We start from the raw sequence: 26,316 nt of genomic DNA, 5'->3' as shown, positions 1-26,316 counted from the left end.
TGTTTCTATTCCCTGAGGCTAATAGATTTTTGGTTTTTAAAACTCATTAAGCAGCCCTAGGGAAGACACTTAAAGTCACCATCAGTCTGGGCTCAGAAGAGGCACACTGCCACAGAATGGGCACAGGCTTTAGAAGCAGATCGTTTAACGTCTGATCTGCAACTTGCTATTGAAGTGACTCTGGGCAAATTACTTCGACTTCCTGAAACTGAGTTTTCTCATCTGTAAAATGGACAAAGTGATAATAAAACAACACAGAACTACAGGAATTAAATGAGCTAATACAAGAAAAAAAAGTTAATATATGTGCCTCTGAAGTAATTAACCCATAGGCCAAGTGAGTATAGTGATGGTTATTTCCTTTGCTTCTATTATCCTTACTTATCACTTATAAGCTTTATATTATTTCTTTCTAGGCTAGAAAGTTTTTAGGGTAGCACATACTGAATTCAAAACTCGATTCAGTTCTAGTGCTAGGATCAAGGAATCAGCCCTCATGACTCTCTTCTCACTTTCCAGAGTGGTGGTACAATTATTTTTGTTTATTGGGGTAGTGGAGAAGGAGAGGAAGGGAGATGGGAGCAGTAATAGTGGTTTGACCTGAGCAAAAACTGTTAATATAGATACCTTGTATTTGAATTGGGCCTTATATATACTTCATGTGTTAATAATATCCTCATGTGGGGCTTTGGAAGTCACTGGGAATGGAGTTCTCAAATTATAATGAGCAGTTGTTTAGAAAATTATTAGTTAATGTTTCAGTGCCTGTAAGACACATTTTTAGATTGTGTTTTTGCAGTACAAAGAGCTCCTTACTCTTTATTTCCATTTTAAAAATATCTAAACATCTCTTAACACTTAAGTCTGTGGCCTTTAGTTGTACAGTTCTTTAAGGTTTGTCCTTTTTGCTTTAGGTAAGTGTACAGGACAGGACTTAACTCATAGACACAGGTCAGGGAACCTGACAGCTCTGAATGCTATTGCCTTTCCCAGCCTAGTGTCCCTTTCAGGAAGATCCAGAAGTAAAGAATGTGACAGGCAGAAGGGTTTACCCTCAGAGCAGTGGTGGAGACACCTCTTTGGCTTCCATGAGAGCTAGACTTCAGTTTCTGCATCTCTTATTTTCAGCAGAGCCTGTATCTTTCAGAGATTCTCCGACCAAGGAAAGGAATGTCTTAAGATATTTTTGCTGTTCAGTATTTTCACACCTGCCTGTAATAGATCTCTGTAATAGTTGGAAAGGGAAATGGAATAAAATGTGGCTAATGGCAGGGAGACTCAAAGTTATATGACTCTAGTGCCGCATTTGCAGTCACCATGAACCTAAAGAAGCACATGACTCCTGGATGACTGGTAGAATTTAGTATAATGGCGCATTCATATAGCGAAATTAGAAGTCTTAAAGAGCCACCAATTAAACATAAAGAGACCCATGTGACTAGAGAGCTATAGTGTGAACATCGCTGCCTTAGAGAAATGGAAAACCTCTAAGATTAGATGCATCCAAACTAAAAGAGTGCTTATATTTGTTATACCATTATCTCATTTTGGCTTGGAAGTCTATAGAATGTTCTTGTGTACATAGTTTTGTTGAATATGTTTTGACATATGAAAGATGATCACATTTACCTAGTAAAAACCAAGAAAGCATGTCACACAATAATTATTGGATTATTTTTGGATAGTGCTCAGGCTTCAGGGTAAACTCTGCTTTTACTAAGGGAACTACCTGTAGTTATGCATTTGTAAAGGGTTTATCAAAGACTTAACTAAATAGATAAGCATATAATGGCATTTTTCTCCCCTCTCCAATCATATTTAACTATGCTCTGTTGAATATCATTTTTCGTGTCTTAATCACATGTTTGGAAGATTCCTTAGCTTTCCAATAACTTTCAGATATTAAAAAGTTCAGTTTGGGTAGGATGTGGTAGGTGGAGCAAGTAACATTCCCTCTGACAACACCGAGAAACAAGCCAGACATGGTACAAAAATGAGGTTTGAAAGTATCATTGAGCTGTGAAAGTAATAATGACAAGTTATGCTGAAATTCCAGAGAACACAGGACCTTTCAGAGTTGAGCTATCAGGAGCCTGAGATTTTTCAGCATCTGCTGATTCTGAGAGTGGACTGAAGAACAGGCCTTTGCCTGGACACAGGGCTGCTGCTGCTCAGAGGAGGAGAAATCAGAAATCTTTTAGCAGTTGTGTTGGATGAAGTGAGAAGTTGAGACTTCAGGGGCCTCAAGTCAGTGGCCATTTTTTTCTCAGAAGAGACTCCCTGAGTTCTGTGGCTGTGCAGGAGGCTAAAGAATAAGGCCAAAGGCCTATAAAAAGCAGAGGAAAACCTCCCAGTTTCACAGTGCTTAGGAAACCGGGGAGAGGGACCAAAAACAGGCAAGAGTTAAACCCTAGAGGGAGCAGTGAATTGACACCAAGGGACTAAAAAGCCATTTTTCACCTGAGGGCATTTACAGATTCTCCCTGTAGCTAGAAGTCTGGGCATCAAGGCTTTGCTAAACACAAGGCGACAGCTGGCAGACAGAGAACCCAGCAGAGATTTTGATTTTCATGTGTAGCTGACATAACAAATGCGGAGACCAAAGGGGACTCAGACTCATGGCTCGTCTCACTCTAAAGACATTTGCCAGATTTTGAAGCTCTGAGGGGCACAGTGCAAAAGAGGTATGCTCAGATATCTGAGAACCCTCAGCATTCTCTCAGGGTTGAGGAGCAAAGACCAGCCAGGCTCTCCGTTGAAAGTCTCAGAGGGCCATACCCTGCAACTCAGGTAGAATGTGTCTTAGATTGCTAGGGCTGCCATAACAAAGTGCCGCAGACTGGGTGGCTTAAGTAACAGAGGGTTATTTTCTCACCCTCTCGAGTCTGGAAGTCTAAAATCAAGGCAGTGGTGGGGATGGGTTCTTCTGAGGCCTCTCTCTTTGGCTTGCAGATGGCCACCCTCTTGCTGACTCTTCACGTGGTCGTTCCTTGGTGTACACACCCCTAGTGTCTCTTCCCCTTATCATCAGGACACTTCTTATCAGACATATTGCGTTAGGCCTCACCAAATGGCCTCATTTTAACTTAATCACTCTATCTATCTCTGAATACAGTCATATTCTGAGGTACTGGTGGTTAGGGCTTCCATATATGAATCTGGGATTGGGGTAGGGTGGAAATTCAGCTCACAAAACTGAGTCTTACCAAAATTCCAGCCCAGCTCTATCCCAAATCAATCTCTGACTTCATTGACAAGAGCAAACTCCTTTCTATTTGCATGACAAAGGAAAGGGCATCTCTGATAGAAAATATTATCTGGAACTTTTACAGATGGTTGACATTTTTAAAAAAATACTAAATACCTTCATAACCAGAAGAATAAATCTCATTTGTTATCTCAGGCTTGTTTATGTGCAAATGAATGCCTACCCTTCTATCTGTGATCACTTTCACTCATAAGCACGCTTCTAGAGCAGAGCTTCTCCAACTTTATCATGTGTATGAATTACACGGGAACCTTGTTAAAATGAAGATTCTGATTTAGTATGTCTGGAGTGAGAGTGAGATTGTACATTTCTAACAAGCTTCTAGGGGATGGTCCTCAGACCATCCTCCTGATCAGCGGCAGACCACCAGGTGATGAGTATGCATGCTAAGGTTTAAGAAACATTGCCCAATAATGTCTAAGATCTCTTCTAGCTCTGAGATTCCATTAACTTTTAAAAAAATCTTTTTCAAAGTCAACCTTATTCCATCATTTGACCATTACTCAATACGTTTTTGCAACTTCTCACTGAATTCAGAGCTGATTTATGAGGCTCTCACAAAAAAAATCTCATTTATTTTAGAGTAGTAGTTCTTAAATTTGGCTGCTCATTGGAATCAAGTGTGGAGTGAGCCTTAAAAAATACCGATGACTGAATCCTTCCCTCCGAGATTCTGATTTAAATATTCTAGAGTGTGGCCTGGAAAACTGATATTAAAAAAATATTCCTGATGATTCTAATGTGTTGTCAAGATCAAGAGCAACTGTTTTAGGGTAGCAATTTTTTTTTTTTTTTTTCACTAAAACAGTACTGGGCCTGCTTAGACCACTCACCTTATTTACCAGGCCTGTTTCTGGTAAAAACAATTAAATATTGATAATAATTGATAAATATTGCCTACCTGCAAAAGAATTAGGACTTCTTCTCAGGAACTTTGTAATCATTGAAGCTGGGTAGTTGCCATTCCTTATAGACGAAGAATGTGATTTCCATTTTGCCAGAGTCCTCTCCGATCTCTATTCTCTTACTTCCAGCCCATTGTATGAGTTTGCAACAGTATCTCTATAGTCCTGATTAGTGAGATAGAAAGCTAGATGTTAAACATGTTCAAGGAGAAATTTTAAATGCATTTCCCAGGGGTATTTCAGATAAAATTTTCACATTGCATAGATGGTTTTGCTAAGTTGGCTCTAAGATCCCTTCCATCTTCAAGATTCTATGGTCTAAATCATTTGGGTTGTACATGGATCATTTTCTCCATTCACAACAAAAATTTAAACAATTGGAAAATCAATATGTAAGAGTAGCTGGTAGGTTGTAGACAATCGGATATGCTTAGTAATTATTTTACACGTTTTCACTCTTCTCATGTTATCATTATTGCCTGTGGATAAGAAATACCCTGTCTTCTTAATCTCTTCAGATGGCTGGTGTTTATAATAGTGCCTAGATCATAATAAGTAGTTAATACATGTTTGATGACATTGAAATAGTGAATAAGGATTTAATATTAACTGTTTGCTTTATGTCTTCATAGCCATAAACTGAATGCAAAATTTCTTATAAAACAAATGGGAGGTCTAAATTATGCTGGCTGCTGAAACAAATGCAAATATCCAAATTTCAGTGTCTTAGCATAATGGGAGTTTATTTCTTGATCATTGTGCTGAGCAGAATTCTAAGATGGCCCCAAGATTACTGCCTCCTGCTCTGCATAATCCCTAGAACTGTGATATGATGGCGTTTACTCCTGTGATTGGGTCATCTTTCATGGCAAAATTGCCTAAGAAGGGGAGATTATCTGGGGTGAGCCTGACCTAATCAGGTAAGCCTTTAAAAGAGAGTGGAACCCAAAGACAGAGATTCAAAGTGTGAGGAGGATTTGACACAAAGGAGATTCTGATCTGAAGATAGAGGAGGCCACATGGCAAGGAATGAAGACCGTCTCTAGGAGTTTACAGCAACTTTGACCTGACAGCCATCAAGAAAATGAGGACCTCTGTCCTACAACTGCAAGCAATGAATTCTGCTAATAGCCTGAAGGAGCTGGAAGTAGTCCTTTCCCTTGTCAAGCCTCCAGATGAGGGCGAAGCCAGCTGTCACTTTGATTTGAGCCCCGCAAGACTGGAGTGGAGAACCCAGCCACACCGGGCCTGGACTTCTGACCTACAGACTGTGAACTAATCAAAGGATGTTGTTTTAAATAGCTTAAGTTTGTTACACAATAGTAGAAAACGAATACAATCATTTAGCAGTCTAATACAGGTAGTGATGGTTTTCTGTGGACATTCTAGGACCAAGGTGCAGCTCGGCAGCCACCTAAGGGCTGGATTCCCTGGCGGGAGAAAGAGACAGTGGAGAGGGCATACTATATCCACTTCTGAAAAATCCAGCTGGAATGGAGCAAGCCTCACTTACACATACACTGTGCACAAAGAGCAGTGCCCATGGTCTTTGTAGCAAGGTTGTCTAGTTTAAGGAGCTTTTCTCCATGGATTTGAGCATTGGAATGCTATATTCAGTCACTGCTGTGGTAGCTCAAGCAGGCTCTTGCTTGGGAATAAAGTTTGTGAACTAATCTATAGAGAGTTGATGAAAGAGTGAGCATAATTCACTATATGCTACCTGGTTTTGTTTTGTTTTTTACTTTTTTTCAAGATAAATTTAGTATGTAGAATTTTGAACTTATGAAGTTAGTAGAGAAGGAAATGCATTTGTTTTACGTGAACTTTAAAAAATTTTCAAGATGGAATATATAATCTTCTACATGATCACTCCTATTAATTGATCTCCCTTGCTTTATTTGATATCATAAAAGTCTAGACAAAAGGAAGTTATAAAAACTTTAAATGTGTCATCAGGCAGACATTCTTATGTCCCAGGAAGGGATAGGGGGGGTAGGTGAAGAGAAACAGGGAGAAGAACTGCTGATAAGACCAAAAAAGGGAAAATGAATTCCTAAGGAAGGCCAGTAAATCTCAGGAGGTATGACGTTGCTGATGAACTGGAATATTCCAGATGCCACAGTGACCGCCATTGCTTCATCTCTTTCTCATCCAGAGGTCTCATCTAAATCTGTCCAGGGTTTATTTTTTCTCAGTGACACATTCCTCCCTCCCTCCCTTCTTCCCTCTGTCTTCTTTTCTCCCTTCCTTTCTCCTTCTTTCTTTTTCTCCCTGCCCTCCTCAATTCCTCTCTCTTCCTTTCCTTTCTTTCTCTCTCCCTTCCTCCCTCCTTCTCATTCTGTGTCAGGGACTGTTCTAAGAGCTGAAAAGTTGTAATACTCACAGCAACCTATGAGGTGTATTGTTAACTCCATAACTGATGTAAAGCCAAAAAGCAACTGGCATAAAGAGATTAAATAATTCTGTCAGTGTAACTGAGGGCAGAGTTGGGATGACTCAAGGGGATCTAGTCGTGTCATTCCTCTACCCAGTGTCTTCTCTGATTTCCGATTGCCCATAAATTGCATAAAGCTCCAGTTCCATAATATGATAGATAACCCTCTACAGCAAATGGCTCCAACCTCTATCCCCAAACATATTTAACTCTTGCCACTCCCCTGAGGGCCCCCATGTTATGGCATCATCAGAATGCTCGCTCTTTCCCAAACACAAATGGGCTTTTACAACTCCATGACACATGCCTGTTTTATAACACCCTGCTGGCTTTGTCATATCCTTCCTTGCCTAAAACTCCCACTTATCCTGCAAAACCCAGAACACTTCTTCCGTGAAGCCTTTCCTGACAATCACAGGCTGAATTAGTTACTCCTCACTCTGAATGCCCACAAGAAAATGCTCACATTTCCATTATAGCATTTATTACATTATACTGGATTATTCATACATTTGTTCCCCTCACTAGACTCTGAAATCCCAAAGAGAAGGAATGAGACCTCATTCACTGGCAAATCCTGTGCTTGCCAACTACTTTGTGTTCACTGTAATGAGGGATATATATTACACAAGGAAAGCATCATTGATGTGTAACCTACATGTCACAACATCAGTAGGATTGACCTTAAATATGTAAAAGTTTTAGAACTATACATATATAGTGATATAAAGAAATGTTTTATGTGAAAATCTGACTTTACAAAATTTGAAGTTGGTTTATTAAAGTTTTGTCTTTCAGTTCCTCTGAATCAGGAGCTCTGCTGGTAATTGAAACATGCCTCAATTTAGGAAAGTGTGACATACATGTGCTTTTCAAAAATACTTCTATTATGTAAAGTAAAGTTCATTCTCTCCTTCACTCACACAGACACATTGGATATGAACTAGTCTGTGAATATCTTTAGATTTTTTTCATAGTGTACAAATTTGGGTTAAGGATCTTTTTTTTCTTTATAGTTTATTCATATTTATAAGGAATAAATGTTCTACTGATAAAATCAACATAAATTTAGGAGTTTAACGACCATGTTGCATGAATTGTTAGTATTATTCTACTTTTGTCCAACATTATATCACATAGTTTATATAGATATATATACTTTATACAGTCTATATATGTTGACTCTCACCGATTTCTGATTCTTTCACTTTATTTTTAAATTCAAGCATATCCCTTTGGGTAATGTTATTTGAATGGTAAATATTTTCTTAAAATGATGTATAAATACACACATATATGTATGTGAGTATGGGTTGCATGTGTGTGAATATTTATTTCCTATAGTCCATTTGTTTATATATTTTATTATTTTTATATATTTATTATTTTGTTATATATTATAGTACATTCTACTATATATGTAAACATGCAGATATACATTGTGTATATATAAATTATATATATGCTTGTATGTGTGTATATATAGTCCGTGTGTGTGTGTAGAGAGAGAACACATATATATATACACACTATATAGTCTATTACAGCCCACTGTTAATATATAGTTTCCTCATCCTTTGAGGCCAGCTAATGATTTCCAGATAATGAGACTGAATGGTACATCTGAACAGTCTGTACCACTGAACATTAATGCAGCTACCAAACTGCAAATGCTCGTCGCCAGTCAGCTCTCTGTCATGAAACCCTGAGTTGAGTGTGTTCTGCAAATTGTGTTGTTTACTCTGTTGGGAGCTCTCCTGTCATTTATTTTGTGCTCTGGTGAACAATTTTGAGTCGTAATGACTGACAAATTGTGCAAGCGGTAGTGCTGGATCTGTCATAAAGAAACAAAGAAAGAGTGTTCAGCTGGAAGTTAAAATGTGCTGTTTTCCCGTGGCTTGGGGCTTTTTCAAAGAAATGGAAACCATGTTAAAGATGAGTAGGCCCTTAGGAGCTGGTTCAAGTCTTTTGACATTGTGAGGGGTATTATAAGCATCCATTAACCTGGGAGAATTGACCTGGTGTGGTCAGGTACATCAGGACTTTAAGTCCTGATTTGAAGAGAGTGTGATTGTCAGTGTTGCTCCTCCAAAGAGATCTTGTTAAAGTGACCCTCTAAAATGTTGATCCCTTATGTGTTCCTGGGTTCCTCTCTCCCGTCTGTTCCTGCAGTCCTCTGCTCTCCAGTTAAACAGAGTGTGCTTGTATATTGCTCTGTATTCATTTATCTCGTTTGTCTCATCTGTACTTCAAATCAAGATGCACTAGATTTAGGTTTTATGTTTCTTTCTTCCTTTTACTAGCTTTTTCTTAAGTGAGAAGGATAATCGTGATTTCTTTTCCTTGGGAACATTTTTTTCTTAAATAGAGAACCATAGACCTAGTAGCCGTGCGTTAGAATCAATATCTGGGGGCAGGAAAAAGCATTACCAGTTTGAAAAGGCCCCCAGGTAATTCTGATGGACAGCAGGATGGGGCATCGCTGCTCAGTAGAAAATATGTCTACTTATTAAATTCTCAAAAGTTGATATTTCTCTTGCAGTGCTTTTCAAACATATGAAAAGCTTCCCCAGATGACTGATTATTTTACACTACTTTCCTCTCCCCCAGTTGAGAATTGGTTTTCAAACAAACCTAGATGATGGTATCTGACAATTTGGCCCAGAATTCTCACGTGGGAGGGATATCCTGTAAGGACTGTGGATCTTGCTGCTCATTCAGAGAATAAATATCTATTGAGCATCCATAGAGTGACTCCCTCTACACTAACTCTGTCCCTTCTCTTGAATGTTGAATGAGGGCTGCTTTTTGGTGGAATTAAAGGTGATTCACCTAAAGCCTGGATATCTCTGTATTTGACCAGGGGTCATGCAGTGAGGATCCAAGGGGCTCTGTCTCCTTAGGAAAATCAGGAAGTTTAGGAACTGTAAGAGGACAGCTTTGTTGCACTGCAGAGGGTGTTGCACACAGGTGCCTTCAATAATGATTAACCACAGAGTCTGAACTGATGCCACATGAAGGACAATGAAACCCAGCACCTGTGTGAAGCTCCTGCGCTGGTTTCTACTCCAAAGTCATACAGAAAATGTTTGTTTTTCTCCATAGGTTCGAACCAGTGTCCTCCTTGAACATAAGGATCCCCTGCCAGAGGTTGGGGTAAGTGTTTCTTGTGTTTCCAAAAGGCACAGGCATTCCTTCCGAGTTAATCATTTAGATATTCTCTGGCCTCCTGCCTGGTGGCTGACAAATGAAATTGAGTTAAATTAACAGGGTGTGACTATGCGAGGAGGCACTGTCACTTATTTGCTGAATGGCATGGAATTTACTCCTTGTCTCCTGAAAATCATCCTCAAATGAATTCATATTTAGTTCAGCTGGCTAGAGATGAATTTGGAAATTGCCCTGCAGGTAGCTGAGATGCGATTTGGAGCCAGCATTCCTGGACCAACACAGGCTAGGGAATTTGCAGATGTGGGCTCTTCCACTTCAGGAAGGAGGCAGAGAACTAACTAGCTGTAGAACTGTGATATTTTCCGCTGCCTGCCACTTAAGCACTGTAACACAGGTCAAAACAGAAGCTGCCACCAATGTGCAGTCCAGCGTTGGAAAATCCCGCTGAGGTTTTCCTGCTGCATCTGCACTGTCACATCTCCAGCCTTCAGATGTTAGAAAAGCAAGAGAGTAATAGGTGATTTTTGCTTAGACAAGGCAGGAGCAGGCAGTGGCAGCTCCTGAAAAGATAACCCAGCAGGCTGAGTCCCCAGGATCTGTGCATTCAGAGAGGAGGAAAAAGTCCAGAAATAAGTTGGGTCCAAGAAGCCCTGGGGCTGAACCAACTGAAAGGCCTGTTTGAAATTCCCTGAAATCCTACAGGCAATTGACAACCTTCTTCCAGGCCGCGTGTGGACACCTGTACTAGGTACTGTTCATTTCCTCATTGGCAACAGCCACCACCCCATCCTGCCAAAGTAGCCCTCCAAAAATATGCCCCAAAGTGTAAGTTGAATCCACCAAGGAGAATGCCAGCTATTTCTGCATCTGAGAGTGAAGGAGAAGGGAAAGGACACTCCTTTTGTGCTTTCTCATGCCTAACCCAAGCTTCTAGTTTCTTCCTGGGCAAGGTTGAATAACTCTCTTTGCCTCAAGTGAATCTTCATGCTTTGTTTTCTGCCTGTCCCTTCAACCACTTGTGCTGCTCACACTTGCATCACCCATCTCTGTGCCCAGACTGCGTGGAGGGCTTAATTTAGTTTGTCCAAAGGGACCAACAAGTTCTTCCAGCCTCAGGCCTCCATTGCCACAGGCCACATGACCCTCTTCCTGCCCAGCTGCTGCTCACCACCAGCTCCCTCTCCCTGCTCAGGGCTCAGGTCACATGCCTGTTGCTTATTCCTACTACCCCAGGTTCCCTCCTGCAAACTAGTCATCACTTGCAAGCTCTCATCACACCCTTCACACCTCCTTCAGAAGACAAAAGACCTTGTGAAATCTGTAACTATTAATAGGTTAATACATTATTTTATCGAGCAGTTCCATTTATTTTTTGGTGTTCAAGAAAGATGAACCGATTTAATTTTTTCTCTGCTAACTGCTCACCCCCTCAACTTGCTCTGTGTTAAATCCTCCTTGCTTGAGGCTTCAATGACGTCCTGGCCTAATTGTGTAAATTTCCCCCATTTTTTTTTCACATTCAAGTTCTTGGGAATACATTTAATTCATGTTAAAACTTGTGTCCTGTGGTATTGTGATTTATAATAGGGAATATGTGTTTGGTCTTTGTCTACAGTTCAGGCACAGAGCTCCTAAAACCCTTGAAATTTCTTAAGTGTTGAGACAGATACATGGGTGTCTTTTGTTAGGTTAATGAGGTGACTTTTGGACCTCACTTAAGGATGGGAGCTGGTTGCCAGGAGAACCAATTATGTGATTAGAGGTTGGAACTTTCAGTCCCCTCCCTTGACCTCTGGGAAGGGGAGAGAGGTTGGAGGTTAAATCAATTGCCAATGGCCAAGGATTTAATCAATCATTCCTATGTAATGAAACCTCTATAAAAACCCAAAAGGATGGGGTTCAGAGAGCTTTTGGGTTATGAACACCTGGAGATTTCGGAGGAGAGCGTGGAAGCGCTGTGCCCTTTCCCCATACTTTGCCCTATTTATCTTTTCATCTGCTTGTCGATTCATATCCTTTAATATCCTTTGTAATAAATCAGTAATCTAGTAAGTAAATGGGTTGCCTGAGTTCTGTGAGCCACTCTTGCAAATTAATCAAACCCAAGGAGGGTTTCCTGGGAACCTCTGACTTGTAGCTGCTCAGTCAGAAGCACAAGTAACAGCTTGGGCTTGTAATTGGCATCTGAAGTGAGGGCCAAGCCATCTTATGGGACTGAGCCCTCAGCCTGTGGCATCTGATGCTATCTCCCAGTAGATAGTGCCAGAATTGAGTTGAATCACAGGACACTCACCTGGTGTCAGAGAATTGCTTGGATGTATGGAGAAAAAACACACATTGGAATTGGATGCAAAATCCTTTAAGTCTCTTCATTAAATTATTTATTTCTCCTTTCTCTTCCCACTGTTTCCCACCGCAGGCTATAGACATCTCTGACTCTGGCAACTTGTGGGAGAGAGGGAGCGTAGTCTGATTCTCTCACATGGCGTACCCTTTCCTCCTTTTATTGTTCAGTGCTGCGGCAAGGAGAGAGGAAAGGGGAGACAGATTCCTTCTGTGCTTGCCCTTGGTGAAGGTGCAGTTCCCCTTCTGATGGTTTCGGTGCTTCTCAGGCTGACGCTGCCTGTCAGAGTTCTCCATGTGGTAGATGTTGAAATGCTGGCTCTCTTGTGAGCAGAATATATGTATTCCTGGAGGCCTTGTAGGCTCCTTCCAACTGCATATTTCCCTATGATGGAGGATCTGATTCTGGTGCAACCTTCTCCACTGCCCAGGCTCACCCTACACTCTCTTGCTACTGAGATCCACTTTTCCAGCATGTGGCCCTAGCTCAGCTGCTTTCTGTGCTGTCCATTTGACCCATGTAAAATTCGCATGTATTAGCCATGTCGCATGGAAGAAATTCAGGCTGCCCACTGGTCTCCTCTCTCAGCTCAGCCATCTCCTTGTTGACCCTTTCTACAAGCCCCAGCAGCATGGTACTAGATAGTCAGTGATTATCACAGGAGAGACAATCACCAGTCCCCAACAGTGGGGAGGTAAGGATGGTTGGACACCTCCAAGCTTGATAAGTGATTTTTTGGGATCAGATTCCCTTGACTTTGGCTTTGGCTTTGGAGATAGAGGTGTCTTCTTGAGGGTGATTAACAGAGAGATTAGCCTCATTTCCTAAATAGTATACATCCCCAAATGCTGACCTTCCCTCTCTTCTAACACTACCTTTGTATTAACTGTATATGTCATGGTTATCAATAGGCCACTTTCTCTGAACTGGCTCCTCGTTAAGCATTGTGAGGGGGTTGATAGCTCCAACGACTGGAGGTTCTCTGAACTTATAATGTGGTGCATTTGGTAACAAAGATTCAGCTATAATTCCTGCACCAAAAGAAAAGTCTCAATTGACATTCTGTGATATGTCTGTTGTATCACTTAGGAATGCATTCAGAGGCATTCACTGACAGACAGTGTTTTAAAGGTAGTAGGCTTGTTTTTCTCATGTTAGAAAAAGTCTTGGGGGAGGTTGTCCAAGACTGCAGCTACTCAAAAATGGCTTCATGCAAGCAGGCTCTATCCATCTTCCTGCTCTTCCTTTCTTAGAGTATTGTCTGCTCTGACCATAGCACCTCCAAGTCTCATATTCCAGGCTGGGAAAGAGTAAAGGTCAAAGGCTCAGATCATCTGATTCTGTTCTTTCAATTCTGCAAAACAGCAACTTTCCAGGAATTCTCAGTTGGCATACTAACACTTAGATATCACTGAGAAGAGCTGAGTCCCTAGGCAGAAGGGAATCTGGGTACAATTCCTTCTTAAACAAAATCAAAGTGCTTTTAGTACTGAAAGAAGGGCAGAATGGGTATTAGGTGTTAGTAAGGTCTCCGCACTGCTACTAGATGTTAGACTCCATGAGAATGAAGACCCTGCTTATTTTGCTCACTCTAACAGTCCAAGCTTTGTGCCTGGAAATTAGCAAATTACAATATCTGTATTGAATGTATTGGGAAGTATACCGTAATTTTGGTTTGCCAACCATCTTATATTTTTTAGAACCACCAGAATTAAAAGAGGGGTATGGTGACTAAAAACAAAAATAATATGGTAAATATCTAGTACATTCTGTGTCACATCAGAACTCAATAAAATGGCAATTATATTACTGAACTAAATCTCAGGTATAGTAAGAATGAGACTAAATAAGAGCTGACATCAGCATGCCGTGGCTTCTAACACTCTCAGAGAACATGATATTCTAGATAAGAATTACCACATCTTGAGCACCAATGAAGTTCTACCAGTTAATAAACATCTCATCAATTAATCCTCAAAATATTTCTTTGGACACTGCAAAAAGAGTCTGACAGTTCAATTTCTTGGTCAAGAAAGTAGAGCTAATAATGCCTTTGCCATCATGTTAGGACTCTAGCGATTAAGTACTCCAATTAAAACATGAGCGAAAATCTTTCATTGTAAATCCTTCAAATATGCTCCATACATTTCTTTGCATTCTTAAGAAGCACCTACTGGATGCACCCAAACCTTTGTTGATGACTTAGTCAAGCAGATGCCAATCTGTGCTATGAGAGCTTTTGAGGTGTATTCATGGTAAATACGTAATTTTATAGTATATGACTTTAACCTAAAGTGCTTTTCAATGTTTTCTTTGGACCGTTCAGCAACTTTTAGCAGATTTCCCCCCAATTCTTTTTTCTTTCTGATGTCTTTTTTTCAATGTGAATAGTTCATATCCTGTTTGCCTTCCTATAGATGAGAAACCATGTAACTGTATCCGTTAGGGTTGACAGTGAAGATAAAGTACCTGGGTTATGAAAAAGGGCCTGTCCTGTAAGTTATGTGTACAAGATGTTGTTTATCCACCTCATGACATCAACTTCGGATCTTCAAACACCTTTTAAAATTTACACAGTTCCTGTATATAGTTTTGTGAGAATAGGTCAAAGTATTATTGATAGATTCATTTAGCATCTAAACAAGCACTATCCAATGTAAATATAATGCATACCACAAATGCATGCCATGTATGCAATTTTAAATTTTCTAGTAGTCCCTGCTTTTAAAAAAATATAAAGAGGGGCTGACCCTGTGGCCAAATGGTTAAGTTTATATGCTCCGCTTTGGCAGCCCAGGGTTTTGCCAGTTCGGATCCTGGGCACAGACGTGGCACAGTTCATCAGGCCATGTGCTGAGGCAGCATCCCACATAGCACAACCAGAAGAACCTACAACTAGAATATACAACTATGTACTGGGGGGCTTCGGAAAGAAGAAGAAAAAAAATAAATAAAAAGGTTTATTTCAAAAAAGGTGAAATTAATTTAATTATATTTTATTGAGCCCCAAATATGCAAAATATTATCATTTTAAAATGTAATCAATACAAACAATTGTTAATGATATATTTCACATTTCTTTTTTCATACCGCATCTTATAAATTTGTTGTGTATTTCACACTTAGAACTCATCTCAATTCACAAGAGCCACAAACTAGTGTTCAGGATAATGCAGCTCTAGACAGTACTTGGAAAAACTTGGGAGATTCACGCAAATTGTAGTATAAAGGAAACCTATACTCTGAATAAAGGCTTTGTGAGATTACATAAGTGATGGAGGTTTGGCCAGCTCATGGCAATGCATATGGGCTTGTACATCCTCTGGCTCCTTCTGTAGTGCTGTATGGCCAGGGGACCATTGAGGACCTGCTGCAGGGAGGTGTGCAATCCTGGTGAGCAGTCTGGAGATCTGTGACTTGCTCAGGGTCCCCACAGTGGCTGGTGGATAAACTGTTTATTTGTACACTCCCTATCGAGAGAGGCCAGGGATTGAGACAGATGCCCCACTTTTTTCCACCCTGCTTGATACCTCTCTCCAGCCAGGTGAGTGATTGAAATCGTGCATCCAGCAATTTAATGATCACCTGCTTTGGGTGCTGGCACCAGAATCATAATTGTGAGTGTTTGTTTCACTGTTATGAGCAGGCAAGAAAGGTCAGAGCCACATGTTGTGTGGGCAGAGAACCTGTCAGAAGGAAAGAGAATTGCCACCTGTCCTGGAAATAAGGCACAGCATGAGGGGGATGAAAGAACACTGGACTGAAAGGCAAGAGCCTGGGTTCTAATTCGGCCTTCTGCATATTAACTAGTTTTGTGACCATAAGTTAGCCAGTTAACTCCTTTGGGCCCCACTTTCTTCCTCTACAGACTGGCAATGCCTTAACAAGCCTTGATATTCTTAGATTCCATGTAGACATTTCTTGGGCCCTGATAAACTTTCCATATGATCTACTAAAAATTTGAACTACAAGGTAGCTTATAGGTAACACGTGTTCAACAATAATAACTGTATAGGCCCATATGACCTTTGTATTTTTTTTTCACTTTTTATGTAGAATTTCTTCTAATATATATTTCCCCTGAATCTAATTTTTATTTTTAAACATATATTTTCTTTTTTTATTGCAGGCAGTTCTCATAGATTTTTTTTTTTTTTTTAATACTCTGCCTTTTTCAAAAGGTATCCAAGGTGGACTTACAATACTTTTAAGTCATTTGACTTCTGGGTGTGTTACCTTAATTGCTATGCAAGTTAATGTTTGTGGAATATTCCTGTTTTCTCAGCAATATACTAAGTGCTTTGCTTGGGTTACTTTAATTCTCATAACAACAGCTATGAGAAAGATACAGTTAATCATATACAACTTTTTCATACAGAAACCAAGGCCTAGAGTGTTGGAGGAACTCATCCAAGACCACAGGTTTGTGAGAGAGAGGAAAGAGATCGAAGGCCTGAGCATGCCCATCACTGGATGCAGCCCAGGGGCTAGGACAAATGGTTTAACTGCCCAGATTTCCATTTTTGGAAAATAACTAATTTAGGACTACATTTCAGACCTCCGAAGCTCCAATTCTAGTGAGGCTTTACATTTTTTTCTTTGTCTTTTTTATTTTTCGCCTGATATTAAAGCTCCCAGTGTGAAACCTTTAGGATGAGAAGTTTAGAAACGGCACCGAATGAGAGAAAACATTGTTCCTTGAGTTATATTTGAAATATAAAAAAAGTCTTAAAGAATTCTCTTAAATTCTATGATTATGATTACAGTGACAGCAAGGATAAAGTAGCTTTATATTAAGTTATTAGCTTATGATATAGCATTGTGCACTGTTTTCCCTATATGGGAATGCAGGTTTCAGAAATAGAGAAGACTGTTTTTCCCTTTAATTTGTTCTTTTACCAGGAGTCCAAAGAATGTTCATGTAAATGAATGATGTATTTTCCAACTTTGGGAGTGCAGAAGGCCCTAGTTTTATTTGTGTTGAGGTGAAGCAAATACATAAAAACCTGCTAGAAAATAAATGTATAGGCAATTTCATTGTTGGTGTTGAAATGTGAAACAATTATAGATTGTCTTTAAATTTGAGGATTTTATTAATGTATTTTGTGCAACATCCAGACAGAGTATACAGTTATTTTTAGAATAAATAATATTTATATCTATATAACATCTCCTCTTGTTTGACATGTTTTCATAATCTAATGCCATAACGCCTTTACCCAAATTGTTTTCTAGCAGATTGTGTTTTCTCTGTAAGTTCTCCTATTATCCTTTGAGATTAAGCATGTGGCTGACAGTTGTGATGGAAAAGATTGACTCAAGAGCATTGTTCTTGGCACACTGCAAACAGTGCAGCAGTAGGCATACCACACGGCCCCTCTGTTCCACACACTGGGCTTGGCTCGAAGATGGACAAGCCAAGGTCCGCCTCCACAGGAGCTTCTGGGCTGGTGGACAGGAGAGGCCTCCAAAGGCTTGTGGTCACAAACTCTGCTTGCAGCTGTGCCTTGTCGTGTGTCTGCAGCTCATGTCTGAAAATAGCCGTTCCACCTGTCTCTCATTGCTATTTTCCAGTCTGGGGGCATTTGCTGCTTTTATTGTCAAAAAGACCACAGTAACATTCATGGCATATGTAGTTTGTTTTATTAATTCTAAAACCATCCATACCTTCAAAGTCTCAAAAGGCAAAGAGAAGAAATAATTTGAAATTTTAGGGCATCATGAAATTTCTGGTCAGTTAAGAGTTTTCTTTGAATAAGGATAATGAGTGAGGGGTGAGGATTTAAATTAAAAACCCTAATTATCATATAAAGAATAAGTGAGATAGACATCTCGTTAAAATACAAAATGCTAAAATGAAATTCACTACAACATTTTACATGTACTGTCTGCACACTGTAAAATTGTTTTGATTTCCCACACTTCGGTGAAGTATAGTAGTTTATAACTATATGCAGAAAGAGCATTTCTTCTATATCTAATAGAATAACTAGTACTTGAAAGCTTGCGCTATGCCATTTGTTCATTCATTCTTTGTCAGTAAATATTTATCATGTACCTACTATGCGTTAGGCACTGGGGGTTTATCAGAAAACAAAATAAAGCTTCTTGTGCAACTACTTCAAATCTCAATTTTTTGGTGGGGGGACAAAATAAATATATAATATTTAAGCGCCAATAGAGAAAAATCCAGCAGGATAAGGAATAAAGAATAGCAGTGTGTGTGTTGAGGAGGGGTGCTCTTTTCTATGGGAATGTTCTAGTAGGTATCCCTGATGAAGTTACAAATGCTTTGGTTCAGCTGGATCTCTCCTAGGCTCTCATTACCTCTTGCTGAAAAGTCATCCTAAATCTCTGCATACTTTGTTCATACAGCTGTTGCACTTCCTTTTCTGCCATGATTCACTCTCATTTCATCACTCGTTGACCTGTCATCAGAGCTTGTTTCCACAAATCCTCTATTTTCACCTAATATTCTTCACCTAATAATTTGGTCTCATATTCTTCTGGCTTTGGTGACTTGGTGTCTAAACCAGCTCTTGAGTTTCAAATTAATTCACTGGGTTTATCATTACTAAAATACAGGCATCTCCAAGTTTAGAACTGAGTTGTATTTCAGATGTTTGCCTTTTGAAACAGTTCTTCTAAGTTAGAGCTTTGAAAAGAGAGAGGAAAATTCTGACCTGAAGCTTTTCTTTCCTATGTCCAACAGTTGCTCAGTGCAGATGGAGCCTTTTGTGTATGGCATAACTGCACACTTTCCTCTGAAAAGACCCAACTGGCCTCAGACTACTTAAGTCCAGCCTCTTATTTTAGTGAAGCCTGGCAACAGACATATGAAGAGAGAATGTTCTGGAAGATGTAGTATTGACTTCTTGTAGAGTATTACAATGTTTTAGGCAGCAATGGCATGGGTAATAATATGGTTTTGATATTTTCATGTTTACTTCTTGACCTTGAGGGGAGAATGAGAAATTCTATTCATGGTATACCATAATAGTATGACTTTCAAATCAGAAGTAGCCAGGAATATTAAAAAGAGATGAAAGATTTTTATCCTGGAAAAGAAAAATCAATTTAGAGTTTTATTCTTTACATTATGAATCAAAGAGTATAGAAAGTAGATATTCGTAGATAGTCAACACCAGTTATGATAGGTTTAAAAAGCAATTTTAGAAAATGTGACTGAATAAGTCCCTTTCTTTTTGGTGTATTGGAATGAAATTGTCCCATGCTAGCATAGAAATAACAAAGGAAACAAATGCTTTTAAACATTGCTATGATGGGGGAGAAATATAGCATTTCTATTTATAGCTTGTACAGAGTCCCACATAAAAATAGCTCCAAGTGACAGATTTGCTCATATCTGGAATACAAAGTTGTTGCTGCCAGTGACTTGAGGAATTCTGATAAGAACAACGTCGGCACTGGTAAATATTGAAAGTTTATCATCTTTTCTTTTACCCCAGTTTTCATATGGGGAGAAAATTAGTTCGTGGAAAAGTCTTGGCTTTTGTATTATACATTTTGCTATTTTCTAGGCTATTTGTCTCTTTATTTTTAACAAAAGGATTTGCACCCCTCGACCTCACCCCGTGAAGTGGGTATATTACTGATGATTGTATCTCTGCCAGTGACCTATTTGTCAGGCTAATAGATTTAACATTTCATTCTTCTAAACATTAATTTTGTGTGATTGGTGTGATTGGTGTGACAGCAAAAATATTAAGAACCTCAGAAATGAATGAAAATCGTTCTTTCTCTCTTATTTTCAGCGAAGTTTCCTGGGCTATGCCAGTTTTAAAGTGGGGGAGCTGTTGAAGTCAAAGGAGCAGCTGCTAGCCCTGAGCCTGAGGTGGGTCTCTTTGTCTGCAGAAATGCTGTTCTAGTTAATAGCCCATGATATTTATTGATGGCTGGTTGGGTTCGAAAGTCACAATTCCTGCAGACGTTCAGATGTCAACTCTCAAATGGCTTATATTCGTTACTTCAACAAGTTATGGTGAAACAGCAGTCATTCAAGTTCACATTAAAGTTCATATTTCAAATTGTCAAAGGTTATCGGCCCTTGTAGGAAAAAAAAATCACTTTATCGTTAAAGTGATGAAAGTCTGTGAAAGTAAGAAAGTAAATAGAAATGATGAGTGTCCTATTAAGTAATTTTTTTGTTACTTATCAAAATGTTATTAAATCAAGTAAGTTTTTACGTTTGAAATATGTTTATTAGAGGCAACATTGAGGACTTATGATAATAGAGGGTAAACTGAGTATTCTCTTTTTTTAAGCTTATTTTGTTGCTATACTATTAGATATGAGATAGTTATAAATTAAAACAGACCATATTGAAACAGACAATAGATTATAGCTGATTTTGAGTATAAGTACAGTTTGTTTTGATACATAAGATGAGACAAAAATCCTTAGGAAGTTGCATAATGTTTTAATACTAACAAAAGTAATAAATAGAATAAATATTTCTTTTTAAATTCATAATAAATTTGAAACAATAATAGTATGTTGTTTTCTGACTGTATAATAACTTATAATTATGTATACATGGAGAATACCTCTTGCTCTATTTGTATAGTATAAATGAATATAAAAATTGTATGGAACTCTCTTTGTAAATCTTAAGATGCTCCTCTTTTGATGAAACTTAGAGACCACTCTCAGGGAAGAGAAAATGTCTTAAGTTTGCCCTCTGCCTTGGACCCCAAGGACCCACTGGTAACAAACAATTTATTTCAGTAAAGATACTCTTGCTCATACTGGAATCTGTACTGCTGCTGTCTCTTTTTCTGATTTTTCCTGATCCTTACAGTTTTGATGTTGACTCAAGAGATGGTATAAAATAATTTAAAGTAATCCATATTCATGCAGACAAATAAGTGTTGGTGGGTTCTAATGAGGCCACTATCTTCTCTCAGGCTTATTTTAGGCTGTGTCTCTTAAACATCTGTTATTTTTTTGTTTTATTTTACTTGAGAAAACATCTAAAAATCTTTGTAGTTTTGTGGTGTCATTCCCAATAAAATTTTGCTGTGGTTATTTTCAATTTGTAGTGTGTAAGGGCCAGCTAAAATATCTAGCTATCAGTGTCACTGACACCTAGAAAATATCTATTGCCAGCCTAGCATGGTGGTTGGATGTGACGCAAGTGCCCCTCGGTTCATGATATGAGGTCTCAAACATTGAGCTAACTTAGAACTACTAGTGGGCACGCATATCTGGATAAGATGCATTCGCTTAATTCCTCCTCTTGCTGACTCACAAGCTACTGTATTGACTATATCAAGACTGTCATCAACGTCAGCAGCGCACTACACAACATTTAGACACTGCCTGTGAAACAGAAATCAGGGACGAGAAATCTTTAGTGAAATGGAAATTAGTGAGCCACACAATACCTTAGAGAGAGGATAGGAACAGAAGGGTCAAGTTTAGGATATTAATGTTGGAAGGAGAAGGGAATGTAATAATTACAGGTTTAGATGAAATCAATACAAATTTCCACTTTTGATTTTAATACCTCGGCTTACAACTCATTTGATTTCGATTGTATAAGAGGAAAACAAGTTCAACCACAAAGAATGGAATATTTTAGAAAAGATAATTTTTGAAAACCAATTGTGGACTAGGTAGGTTAGTATTTTTTTTCCTTTTTGTGCTTTGCCGACTTTGTGGATTTCTCTTCCTATGAACCAGACACAGTATAGACTTTTCATAGCCTTTTGATTTCTGGTACTTCATGTTTTTTTAGTTCTGATACAATTTATCTTCTTTCCTTTGACTCAGTACTCTCTGAGTTACTGAGTTGAAAGAACATTAGGTCAGGGATAAGATTTTTTTGGTTATTTGTTTTGTTTTGTTTTTAATTTTCCTTTGCACTGATAATATCTGACCTTTATTCTTTTTATATTCCGGTAATTATTTTTAAAGCAATAGAAATCTCAGATTTTTGTAAAACAAATTCACAGAAATAAGGATGTATTTCTAGGCACCATTCTTTGATGGTGAGCTTCCCCCCGATCACTGTCCCTTTAGGTTGCTTCTTACCAGATACTTCAGATTCCAAAACTCTCAAACTAGTTCCACGGAACACCATGGTATGTGGCTACTAGGTCATGTGTACTCGAACTGGAATTTTTGAACTGAATTGAATTTTTTTTTCCACAGAAAACTTAAAGGACAAGAAGTGTGTGTCTAATTTGTATATTTAGACTCAAATTTCTTAAAATAGAATATAGTGTATTTTTAAAGTTGTAATTTGTTCGCATATATTGGGAAAATACCTCCAATGTAAAGTGGTTCCTACTTATGTAGTTCATCTTCATTTAAATACACAGTTGCTAAATTTCTGTCTGAGTATTCTAGCATCCTAATTGGACTGGGTATCTATTTACCTTTGTATTACATCTGCTTTGTTTTGCTAGTTTACATTTGGTAGTTCCTCTCTCCTCTGACTTCTTTTAGATGTCAATCATTTATATTTTCCATTTTCATTCTCTAGTTGATTGCCATATATTCCTGACTTCCATTATATAATATAAAGCTAGGGTTTTTGTATAGAGGATTATAATTGTAGGCAAGAAAAATATTGGATAATCTTATAAGAAGAAGAAGAAGAAGAATTTACTTTATTCTCTTGTAAGTATAGTAGAGATCTTGTCTCGTTAACCCTTATACAGTTAGCCTGTAATGTTATTATTCTTGCCATCTTATAAGTTAAGAAACCGAGGCGTAGCAAGCAGGTAAATAATTTGTACAAGGTTACAGTGCTTAGAAGTAGGAAAGCCACCGTACGAAGCCACATATTTCTGACTGCAAAGCCTATGCTGTAATGACCCTTTGTTTCTTTTGACAAAAGAGAAACTGAGAACTAGTTAAAACATATCACGTGTCATGTGACTTAGTAAAGGCAGAAAAAAGCAAGGCCTCAGGTCCAGGACCACTTCTTCATGGACTGAGTCCACCACAGTGCCTCATCTTAGACTAAATAAAGACGTAATGAGTGTTAACACACCATGGAGAACTCAGGAATATTAGCCATGATGGCAGAAAGTGGGTACCAGCCTGCTAAGTTGGGGGGAAATGAAGGCTGAGGGAAACTTGTGGAATCTATTCTCACCCCAGAACATGGCATTACGAGGCCTTCCACCTGGTTTACTGCCCAAGCACCTGACAATCATTTACTCTACCAACCTGATCTGAATGTCTTGGCACCATGCAAGTAGAAATTTGGAACACTATAACCCTGTTTTATGATTTAATGAGAGAATGGAGAAATTAGGTCTGTCTCTGCGAATGGCGCTAGTAGTCGGGAAAAATTACCTTTCTCTTAAAGTATTCTAACAACCACAGAGGCAGAAAAAAAGGGAGGAGGGTATAACTTCTTTTCTAGAAAATCCTTTTCATAGAATGGAGACAGATGGAAGTGTTCTGACCTTGTCTGAGCTTCGTTGCATGTCTCCTCACAGTTTGGATTACATTCAGTGCTCATTCATTCAGCAAGCTTTTATTAATTTTTCATATGCCACCTGCAGTGATCAATTTTTTAGAAATTTTTAAAAATAGCAGAGTTAATATTTTGCAGTTGATGTTATTAGTAACACTGTTAATGAACAATCTCATTATTAATTGAACATCTACTAGCATGCAAAGAATGTGTTAGATGCTTTCTGTGCATGATCTTATTTAATCACGCAGCATTATCATATTCATTTTACAGCAACTTATCTAAGATCCCACAGCTGCTGATTGTACAAGGAAGGTTAGAATTTACTTTGGTCTGACTCCAAAGCTTGTTCCGTTCTTATTTTCCTGCCTTGTAGGAAGCTAATGATCTCACAGAATCTTTACTTACTTCTCCATTTTATATTTCATCCTTTGGAGAGTTTTAGGGACCTCATTTATTTTTTTCTTAATGCTTTATCTTAAAATTCAGTCTTATATGCCTGTGGCATAGTACGGGTTCAATAATTATTTGTTGTAATTTTGATTCATGAGGATGACTTCCTTATGTCTTTATGAATGCTAAATGTACACTTAGTACCATTTGTGTCTGAGTGGAATTCACCTGAATCAGCGAATATAATATAGTATAAGCATTAGAGTATATCTGAGACGAGTAGTTCTCGGAGAAATGAGTGATAGATTGTAATTTGCTTGAAAAGCTGAAAACTTTACTTAGAATTCACATTGATTTCAGTGTAGGCCACTTTACCTCATCGCAGAAACGTTCAGCTCTTAAGCGCTCTGTTAGTTCTTTTGTAACCTTCTACATGTAACCCTCCAAAACTAAGAAAATATTTATATGATTTTATCAGAATGGATGTGACAACATTTTCTTAAATACAGATATGTAAGAATTTATTCATAAAAAGAGAATTTATGTTTTCTTCTCACTTATTACTTCTGCCACATTTATAATAGTGCTGCCATGTAACATGTAATATAAGACTCCAGTGATCCTAAATGGACGTATGGTGCTATGTTTATAATATACAGATGTATGGGAGAGCCTATGAAAGAAATAAGCATTACAGTTCTACTGTTTGTTTTTAAATTTTCCCTATTTTGTGTAACGTTTGTATGTGTATGTATTCATGCATATACAACTGTATCATAGATTGTGTGAATGGATATCTGTTTGTGCATCTGTATTATTTTAGGACTATTTTGCTTTCTCACAAACCAGGAATACTTATTTTCCATTGTCAAATGTGTGTGCTTATAGAAGTTAAGATCCAAATTATGAGTTCTTCAGGTTTTTATTTTTTGGTATTTTGCTTAATTTAACCTCCTTAAACTCACACACACTTCAATTTTGTTTCTAAAAATAAAAGAATGAGAAAAACCCCACGTTTTTAACTTAATCTCCCATGGCATCTTCATAACTTGGGGGCTGGAAGTAATGATAAGGAGAGGCTCCGTAGACTGTAACATACTGTTTTCTACACAAGCATATTCAGAGTGATGAAAAGATGAAATTGTCACTAGTATCTCACAGGTTGGGAGCCCAGGCATGGTCTATAGGCCACAGGGCAGTGGATCAGGATGAGTTTGCTCCTGGATGCATGAATGCATCAGAACTCCCGCAGTAACCTGAGATCAACGTTGGCCATAGATAGAGTCTTCGATGATGTTTCTTTTTCATTTCAAATGAAATTAACCCTTCTTAGAGTTTTAATTTCCTACTGCTACTCTTTCCCTGTGTGTAAATAATAGTTATGCAAGTCTTCTTAATTTAAGCACCAATTAATAGTCTAAAGTTTTATATATGATGAATACTTCTATAATGACATCTTTTCTTATCAAAATGTATTTGAACTTCAGAGATAATCTAAAAAATCACATCAAGCATCTTCATAATCATGTATATTTGAATATATTTCATTCTCTTTGTAAAGTCTTCCAGTCAGCTTTTTTAGGTACCGGAAAGTAGGATTACAGCAGAAAGTGATAATGGTTCCACAACACTAATTCTTGTGTATGCCTAAAACATTTTGTATATTAAATAAAGGAAGAGACATTAACTGGCAGCCAAAAACCCCTTTTTGAGAGAGAATAGCATATTCATGGTTAATTAAAAAACAGAATAGTAGTATGCTTTATTGAATGCACCACTGGAAAAGTTAAAGGATGAGGATGGCATGTAAAAACCTAACTTAATTGATGATTTTGCATAGAGTTGACTAAAAATGCACATCGTATACCCTGAAAGCAATGTCTAAGAACATTGCATATTTTTCTCTGGGAGTGAACAAGCAGGAAAACGTGCAAGTCAATAGCAAATGCAGACTTGTGATTGATCCAGATGCACAAAGAAGTGGAAAGCCTCGCATCCTTGGAGTGCTTCCTTCACTGTGCTTTTGGCATGATTCAAGGGGAGGTGACAGGCAGCTCCTCCTAGAGCTCCTCTGGTCCTGACACTGACTCGGGCCTCATAGACAAATAGGAAGACGTAACTTACACTGTTTGAGCTTACGATGGATTAAGCATTTCAAATGTCTTATCTTATTTAATCTTCTAACAATCTTGCCTGGAAGGTGATATTATTCCTATTTACTAATAAGCGAACTAAGGATTAGAAGTTTGACTTCGTAAGATCACACAGCTGAGACGGGATGGAAAAGGCAGATTGGGAGGGAAGAAGGGTTCTTGATATCAGGATTTCTTGGAGACTATGTATTTT

General features: G+C 38.4%; 1 protein-coding gene across 2 annotated transcripts in view; it reads left to right on the top strand.

Annotated features, from left to right (window-relative positions):
* Window positions 1-26,316, top strand: part of INPP4B (inositol polyphosphate-4-phosphatase type II B) — a 749,608-nt gene that overhangs the window by 485,915 nt on the left and 237,377 nt on the right. Inside the window, exons 11-12 of one of the 2 annotated variants that reach the window (XM_046657053.1) lie at window positions 9,713-9,763; window positions 19,898-19,977. In XM_046657053.1, coding sequence (XP_046513009.1) covers window positions 9,713-9,763; window positions 19,898-19,977 — 131 coding nt within the window. Of the gene's footprint in view, window positions 1-9,712; window positions 9,764-19,455; window positions 19,553-19,897; window positions 19,978-26,316 lie in introns of those variants that run through there. The other variant, XM_046657054.1, reaches the window with a different exon arrangement.

This window comes from Equus quagga, chromosome 3 (assembly GCF_021613505.1).
Source record: "Equus quagga isolate Etosha38 chromosome 3, UCLA_HA_Equagga_1.0, whole genome shotgun sequence".
NCBI classification, from domain to species: domain Eukaryota; kingdom Metazoa; phylum Chordata; class Mammalia; order Perissodactyla; family Equidae; genus Equus; species Equus quagga.
Note: the sequence above shows the minus strand (reverse complement) of the source record. Positions and strands in the feature narration are given on the sequence as shown.